This window comes from Gymnodraco acuticeps, unplaced genomic scaffold (assembly GCF_902827175.1).
Source record: "Gymnodraco acuticeps unplaced genomic scaffold, fGymAcu1.1, whole genome shotgun sequence".
NCBI lineage: Eukaryota > Metazoa > Chordata > Actinopteri > Perciformes > Bathydraconidae > Gymnodraco > Gymnodraco acuticeps.
The window spans coordinates 950-9,767 of NW_022991709.1; the positions used below are offsets into that span (position 1 = coordinate 950).

At 43.3% G+C, this 8,818-nt stretch overlaps 1 protein-coding gene across 1 annotated transcript; it reads right to left on the bottom strand.

The window, feature by feature from the left end:
• Positions 1 to 615: 615 nt before the first annotated feature.
• LOC117534683 (phytanoyl-CoA hydroxylase interacting protein-like) lies at positions 616 to 7,491 on the bottom strand. Its single transcript, XM_034198916.1, has 3 exons — positions 7,443 to 7,491; positions 2,719 to 2,891; positions 616 to 821 (listed from the first exon to the last, which is right to left on the bottom strand). The coding sequence occupies exons 1-3, from the start codon at positions 7,489 to 7,491 to the stop codon at positions 639 to 641; spliced, it is 405 nt and encodes a 134-aa protein (XP_034054807.1). The 3' UTR covers positions 616 to 638.
• Positions 7,492 to 8,818: the final 1,327 nt, after the last annotated feature.

Genomic DNA, 8,818 nt, shown 5'->3' on the forward strand with positions numbered 1-8,818 from the left:
GGTGTGATGTGTTCAGGGACCCGGAGGTGCGTCTAGGACAGGGTGGTGTCATGTGTTCAGGGACCCGGAGGTGCGTTCTGGGACAGGGTGGTGTGATGTGTTCAGGGACCCGGAGGTGCGTTCAGGACAGGGTGGTGTCATGTGTTCAGGGACCCGTAGGTGCATTCAGGGACAGGGTGGTGTGATGTGTTCAGGGACCCGGAAGTGCGTTCAGGACAGGGTGGTGTCATGTGTTCAGGGACCCGTAGGTGCGTTCAGGGACAGGGTGGTGTCATGTGTTCAGGGACCCGTAGGTGCGTTCAGGGACCCGTGGGTGTGATGTGTTCAGGGACCCGGAGGTGCGTTCAGGGACAGGGTGTTGTTATGTGTTCAGGGACCCGTGGGTGTGATGTGTTCAGGGACCCGGAGGTGCGTTCAGGACAGGGTGGTGTCATGTGTTCAGGGACCCGGAGGTGCGTTCAGGGACAGGGTGGTGTGATGTGTTCAGGGACCTGGAGGTGTGTTCAGGGAAAAGGTGGTGTGATGTGTTCAGGGACCCGGAGGTGCGTTCAAGGAAAGGGTGGTGTGATGTGTTCAGGAACCCGGAGGTGCGTTCAGGGAAAGGGTGGTGTGATGTGTTCAGGGACCCGGAGGTGCGTTCAGGGACCTGCGGTGCAGAAGTGGCTGCTCTCGCTCCAGATGGAGACACTGTACTCTCCGTCCGGCTGCTTGCTGGCCGTCTGCACCGACACGCTGTACTGCGTGCGGGGGCTCAGGAACCAGTGGCCGCGCACCGTCATCGGCAGAGGAACCGCCCGCGCCACCAGCTTAGTGGGGACGTCCTGGAGAACAAAACATAAACAAAAACAAAGAATTAAAGAAGGAGGAAGTGGTTCTCCTGTGCCCTGGATATGTTTGAGTTATCTTTGCCACTACCCGATCTGCCCCCCTGCCCGATCTGCAGTGCGCATGTGCGAGATGGTCCGCCATATTGGACAACTACATACGGCAACTCTAATAGGACACTTGACACAGTGACATTTGGCAAAACAGAAAAAGAACACTAAAAAACCCGAGAGAGATGAGTTATCGTTATTACAACGTGACTTCACTATTATTTAACAACTGTTTTTATTGGGTTCTTTTATTTGGGGTTAAGTACATTGTCAGAATAAGTGAGAAATGGATTTAACTTCTGTTAGACAGCTATATAACATACATGTTTGCATACATTCACAGTAAATATTTATTCAGTATGATAGCTGTCTAACAGAAGTTAAATCCATGTCTCACTTATTCTGACAATGTACTTAACCCCAAATAAAAGAACCCAATAAAAAGAGTTGTTAAATAATAGCGAAGTCACGTTGTAATAACAATAACTCATCTCTCTCTCGTTTTCCTTTTGAGCTTTGCCAAAAGCCACTGTGTCAAGTGTCCTACTTGGGTTGCCGTCCGGAGTTGTCCAATATGGCGGACCATCTCGCACATGCGCACTGCAGATCGGGTAGTGACTATGGGTCCTTCTCACTTCGGTTAAATGGATTCCTTGCGTCCCTCACTTGCGTTGTTTCCCTGCGACTAATCCCTCCCACCAGGGAAGCATGGAGAGAGGAAACCACGAGAAACAGGAAATGAGTTTTAAGAGCAATGGGACGTCCTTTCCTCCGGAGCGTCACGTGAAGCGACGTCCGTTTGTAATGACGCTGCACAGCTGATCGTCTGACAGCAGCTCTGTCCCCGTTGTTTTCACAAACACCCCCGCCTCTGTTAGCACACATTTACTGACACTAACATTTGTGTTATCTGTTGTAGATCCCAATACATGAAATAAAAGAACTCATTCTCAAAAAAGATAAACGCCATTCTTAAAATGTATAAACGAACAATAGTTGGATTAATATTGATTAGAGTGCACAATAGAAATACAATAATTGAGAGAAGAAAAAGAGATATGTTATCTATCAAAACCCAGTTAGATTAACATTCATTGGATTGCACACTTTGTGTGTTTGTGTGGATATGTAGCACATTAACATTTCAATAGCACTTAATGACTGAATGGAAATGACAATAAATGAAAATGTAAAACGAAAAAAAAAGCGATCATGAAAATGTTTCCAATAAATGTATAAAATGATTTTTGACCACTTTGTTGTTCAGATATATCACATATTTGTAACTAAATGAAACACTAATTGAAACTAAACACGGTATAAACTGAGGAGTGAGTCCCGTGAGGTTCATGTGTTTTCTTCACTCCGCTGGGAAACTGCTCTCATGTCAAGAAGCATCAGATCAGTGCATGCACTGCATCGTCCAATCAGTGAGCGATACACAGTAAGGGGGCGGGGCGAGTGTCTGAGGATTTCATCGAAGGATGGTCTGGTGGTTCCTCGATTATCGCTCCTCGGTCCTCCGGCAGAAATAAGGCCATTGAGACGCTACTCAAGATGGCGCAGACAAATCAACTTCCGGTGAGACCGAGGCCGAGGAGCGAGGAAATGAAAATAGTCGACCTGAGACGGGGACCCTGACAATCTTAACTAACTCAAAACAAACGCGCTCTCGCTAAGCGGTCCTACGACGCTGGTTATCAACTCGGTAACTCAAGTGCTCGTTCACATGAAAGGGGAGGGGTTAGCAACATTTGACCAATCACAAACATGGACAAGTGTACTGCTTTTTGCATGATAGGACACCTTTAAAGTAACGAGTGGTTCTCCTTGTGTCCCTCACCTTGTGTTTGAAGTGGTTCTCCTTGGGTTCCTCCTTCTTGTTCAGGTCGATGAAGTAGTGAGTGATGTTGCCCCCCCCCTCCATCTCCCAGCTGATGTTGAAGGAGTCGCAGGTGATGTTGGTGATGACGGGCCGTCGGGGAACCGGGAGAACCTTGAGGCCCCGCCCACTTTCTGCAGGAGAACACATATTATGTAGTGCAGGGGTGCCCAACCTTTTTTGAACCGAGAGCTACTTTTAAAGTTGCCAGTCTGCCGAGATCTACCAGTCAAAATAGAGAGGCGTTACTGACAGCCTGCTACCAGGTAAATACACACTTCTACTTGTATAGAACTGGCCTTTGTACGATTAATACTTCATAAAATACTGCAGATCCTTTATCTCACCTCTTTCTAATCTACACACATACAAGTATTTAACTGAAGTTACACAACAGTGTTGTTGATACAGAGTTGGAGTTTATTCACACGTCACTACAGTGAGTCATGTTTTCAAGAAGCATTGAACAGTGCTGCCACATATGACACAGGAAGAAAATAAAAGACTCTGAACTCTTTCTTTGCCATTATATAAAAATAGTGTTGCTCCAAAAGTATACATTAGGCTTACTAATAAGACGACTCAGATCTGAAGCTACTCAGGAATCTGCTGCCAAAGTGCAATAAAAAAGACAACATTAATAGAATCAAATTTTAGTAGAGTATAAAAAGAAATGCCTTTAAAATAGGATGCAAGCAACACTAGTTTCTTAACCTGAATTGATAATAGACTATAATCAATTTAAACAGAACAGATCTGAATGTTTGCATTCGTATACCATTTTGTACAATAATTATAATGAATAAGTTCAAACAAACTAAAACTTACAGCTGATTAATAACGGTATCTAACTTGAGTTTTTATTATATCAAAAACCTGTTGAAATGCTTCTGTTATTTTTACTGTGCCCAAAAAGCGCGTCGGCAGCCTCCAGGAATGCTTCTTTCACAACTTCGCCGTCTTTGAAAGACTTCATGTGTTTCCAGTGGCGACTGGTCATTAGGGGCAGGTGGGGCACAGCCCCACCTAGTGTCAGCAGAAAGTATTAAAAGTAATGATTACAAAAAAATGCAAAAGATAAATTAAAAAATATATAAAATATATTTTAAGATCATGTTTAATCATCTGATTCGTCTGTACATTGCTGTTTTAGTCTGTGTTCTTCTAATTAGTGTCTACAGTGTGTGCCTATTGAGCTGTTTAGAGCCATGTGGGACAAAACCCGATCCTGCCCCTCCCTCTCCCTGTTTAAGTCAATGGTGACTGTAAAAACTACACTGCGCATGCTCAGAGTATTGTCCTATTTAATGTGTGTGGCAAAAAAATAATGACCAGAGGGGCATAGTGCTGCCATCCCCACCATACGTCATCTCACATAATTCAGAGCTGATTGGCTGTAAGTATGTGTGCCGCGAAAAGTGTGGTGTGTGAAGAGGAGACGAGAGACGCGTCCTAAAACCCGGAAGTAAGCTGCGCATGGCTTCCCTCCACAAAAAAGCAATGAGATTTCTCCATAGGATTTTAGAAAATAGCTCAAAATAAGATCTGTGGGAAACGTAGCTGTTAGATAAATGCACGTTTTGTTCAGCCGGATAATATCCACATGTCTACCCTACTTTTATAATTTTCGAATCATAAATCTATTGATTAGATCAGATTTATGATAGACTTTTGAAACTACAAGAACATAAGGAGGACTTTTACAAAAAAGTAATAGAGATGTTTGTCCAGAAGGATAGGCAAATGGACTTCATCTTCATGTCAAGGTAAGACTGCAATTTGATTGAAAATGGGATCTTACTAAGAGAGAACAATTCAATATTTAAATGATACAATTACATTTTTTGGGTATCCTTTTGTTGAACTGTCTGTTTAAAATTAATTGAAGCATCAGACAAAAAAAGCTTTTGAAAATAATATTATATTTTGATTTAGGTCAAAATATAATATTTGTAAACCTGAAGAGTCAGAGCCTCACCAGCCATGAACCTCACTGCAGAAGCTTATATATAGACATCTAAGTTTTTTGTGCCCCACCACTTTTGTACATATAAAAACGCCACTGTGTGTTTCTCAAGAACGTGACTGACACGATAAGATGCTCTGGTAGCAGCCTTGCTCTTGTTGTTGGGCCTGGTGAAAATGGACTGCTGTGCATTTAGCTGTGCTCTCAGGCCCCTCCCCTTTTGGAGCGTAGGGCAGAATCAGGAGGGAATTCCGTCTCGTAGCGTTTGTGCACTGTTTTGAAATGCCGCTCCTAAATTACCCTTCTTCGATAAAGCCACGCTCGCATTGCAGATGAGACAGATGGAATTTGAATTGGAATAGATACAAAAATAATGATCCTCCCACTCGGAGTGAGAATTATATATTTTGGGCTTTTTTGCTTCTGCCATAATTGCGGTCTTGTGTGTGTGCGGACTGTCACTCCTGTTGACACGGACAACCTCAGCGAAATAGTGCACTGCCCACCAGCCACGCCCCGACACATGGGGTCTAGCCGGCCAATCACAAAGCTTTGATGCGTTCAAGTGCATTATTCTGGCACAGGAAGATTATGTTACAGGACATTAACGATAAAACAGAATGTTGTTGTTCTATTTTTAGACACATCTCGCGATCGACTGGGAATTTCGCGATCGATCGACTGGTTGGGCACCCCTGATGTAGTGTGTACTTTAAAGATTCCTCTCCTGCTGATGTTCAGGTGTATATCAGCATATAGTGTCTCTACTTTAAAGAGTCCTCTCCTCTGATGTTCAGGTGTATATCAGTATGTAGAGTCTCTACTTTAAAGAGTCCTCTCCTGCTGATGTTCAGGTGTATATCAGTATGTAGTGTCTCTACTTTAAAGAGTCCTCTCCAGCTGATGTTCAGGTGTATATCAGTATGTAGTGTCTCTACTTTAAAGAGTCCTCTCCTGCTGATGTTCAGGTGTATATCAGTATGTAGTGTCTCTACTTTAAAGAGTCCTCTCCTGCTGATGTTCAGGTGTATATCAGTATGTAGACTCTCTACTTTAAAGAGTCCTCTCCTGTTGATGCTCAGGTGTATATCAGTATGTAGTGTCTCTACTTTAAAGAGTCCTCTCCTGCTGATGTTCAGGTGTATATCAGTATGTAGTGTCTCTACTTTAAAGAGTCCTCTCCTGCTGATGTTCAGGTGTATATCAGTATGTAGTGTCTCTACTTTAAAGAGTCCTCTCCTGCTGATGTTCAGGTGTATATCAGTATGTAGTGTCTCTACTTTAAAGAGTCCTCTCCTGCTGATGTTCAGGTGTATATCAGTATGTAGACTCTCTACTTTAAAGAGTCCTCTCCTGTTGATGCTCAGGTGTATATCAGTATGTAGTGTCTCTACTTTAAAGAGTCCTCTCCTGCTGATGTTCAGGTGTATATCAGTATGTAGTGTCTCTACTTTAAAGAGTCCTCTCCTGCTGATGTTCAGGTGTATATCAGTATGTAGTGTATCTACTTTAAAGAGTCCTCTCCTGCTGATGTTCAGGTGTACATCAGTATGTATAGTGTCTCTACTTTGAAGAGTCCTCTCCTGCTGATGTTCAGGTGTACATCAGTATGTATAGTGTCTCTACTTTAAAGAGTCCTCTCCTGCTGATGTTCAGGTGTATATCAGTATGTAGAGTCTCTACTTTAAAGAGTCCTCTCCTGCTGATGTTCAGGTGTATATCAGTATGTAGAGTCTCTACTTTAAAGAGTCCTCTCCTGCTGATGTTCAGGTGTATATCAGTATGTAGTGTCTCTGCTTTAAAGAGTCCTCTCCTGCTGATGTTCAGGTGTATATCAGTATGTAGTGTCTCTACTTTAAAGAGTCCTCTCCTGCTGATGTTCAGGTGTATATCAGTATGTAGTGTCTCTACTTTAAAGAGTCCTCTCCTGCTGATGTTCAGGTGTATATCAGTATGTAGCGTCTCTACTTTAAAGAGTCCTCTCCTGCTGATGTTCAGGTGTATATCAGTATGTAGTGTCTCTACTTTAAAGAGTCCTCTCCTGCTGATGTTCAGGTGTATATCAGTATGTAGACTCTCTACTTTAAAGAGTCCTCTCCTGCTGAAAACGTCACACTGGCCCTTTAAGAGAGGTGATGAACCGTGAAGATGTTTCAGGATGTCTTTAGTCCTCTTTAGAGAACAAGGAACCCGTTGAAACTAAACCCAGCAGTACCACCTCCTCCTCCTCCTCCTCCCTGAATGGAGGAGGTGAAGCGTCCTCGTTAAGGTAATTCGCCTCAGACACTGAAGGAGTTCTTTAAAGGGTTCAGCAGAGAGACTCAAAGAGACCCTGAAACACTCAAGTCTCTCACCGTGAGCTCAGCAGCTACAGAGCAACATGAATAGAAATAGGGCAATAAGAGTCTGTACACGTAGATGGAATATGATATATTAGATCAATAATCATCAAGATGCATCAGATGAATGTTCTGGATGTTCTTCACAGAGTTCAGGAGAGTAACATCTGATGAGGGGAAGAATGAAAAGGAAAAACACAGAGACTCTGAAGTTATATAGACACCGGAGAGGAGCAATAACAACTCTGATATAAAACGACCACAAAGAGACAGAGCAGGAATTATTGATGTTATTTTACGCAGGAATATTAAAAATTCGCATTTATTTGCTCAGTCAACTCTGAAAGAACACACACAGACACACACACACACAGACACACCTTCGCTGTCACTCCGCTGCAGACTCTTGGTGTCGCCGGGCTCCATCATCTTCACATCCAGAGAGGAAGAAGAAAGAGGATCAAATAATAAATAATAAAAACTCAGAGAGAAATCAAATGTTCAGTTCCTGTGACGCTGCGTCAGGACAACATCCAGATTCAGACAGAAAGCTTCCAGAGCTGCTCCCGTGTGTGTGTGTGTGTGTGTGTGTGTGTGTGTGTGTGTGTGTGTGTGTGTGTGTGTGTGTGTGTGTGTGTGTGTGTGTGTGATCACAGAGGGGGGGGGGGGGGGGGGGCTTTAAACTACTGTAATCTATAGTTGTACAGTAATGTAGAAATGGTGAGGGGCAGGGTAGGATTTACACCGGCGGCCATGACCGTCATTGCCCCTCGGTCTGGCCGTGAAGCCCCGAAAATAATTGTACGTCCCGCTACGGCCACCATGGCCCGCGTGCCCCTGATAGTTGCTTTAAAAGCGTCAGAACAGGTTTCTGAACTGCGTCATGCTGCGTTCACAACGGACGCGATGAGAATATTCGCTCTAAGCGCTGGAGTTTCACCGGCTGTCAGCTGTGTTTACTCCTGTCACTCAAACAGGACGCGCTGGAGAGGGGGCGGGGCTTATATCCATGTAAATACTGTGGTGGAAACCAACTACGACTAAATTAACCTATTTTACCGTGATTTAATTGTAATACACGTTTCAAAATTATGCCTTAGTAACTAAATACTGATACCGGTTAGTAAAAACCATGATTTGACAAGTGCAGACGAGACGGCAGGCGAAAAAAGGGGGGGGGGATTAGAGGCAGAAAGTTAATTAAAGAGTCTCTTATGTAAAGAGATCAGCTGCAGCTCTCATCTCTCATCTCTCATACATAACAGTCTGCAATGAAATGGTTGCCTCCTGTGTGCTCCACTTCCTCTTTGGCGCACCGATTAGTTTTTCGTGCTCACGAGAAACGAACCCGTTATCCCGACTTTATTTCTCATGTCCCTTTGGGGCTCCGTAGTTTACATCTTCAGTGCATTTAGAAACTATTTGAGATGTTATCTTATTAGAAAAAACTACTGATATTTACATTAAACATTTGAATATTCTTAATATTCTGTAAAATAACGACAAACCTTGATCTTCTGAGAGTCTGACAACACAACCTCCTGTTTGATCCTTCAGTTAGCATTAGCATGTCAGAGCTTCTGCAGGATGACTTTCATTGCATTTAGAAATAATCTGAGATTGAAAAAATGTTCACGAACTAGAAAAGTGTCTGGAAGAAGCAGCGCTGAAAGGAAACAGCTGACTTGTGTTCTTGTAAACAAACAAACAAACCAACAGTGATGTTACCTCCTAAAAAACTCCTTTAAAAAAACAA

What these genes read in the sequence shown, in the direction of transcription:
- LOC117534683 (XM_034198916.1), bottom strand. Translation starts at nt 7,491, where the DNA reads ATGATGGAGCCCGGCGACACCAAGAGTCTGCAGCGGAGTGACAGCGAA. An exon ending in GCAGCGGAGTGACAGCGAAG is followed by an intron (nt 2,892 to 7,442) that starts GTGTGTCTGTGT and finishes GTTCTCCTGCAG; the next exon opens with AAAGTGGGCGGGGCCTCAAG. An exon ending in AGAACCACTTCAAACACAAG is followed by an intron (nt 822 to 2,718) that starts GTGAGGGACACA and finishes TTTGTTCTCCAG; the next exon opens with GACGTCCCCACTAAGCTGGT.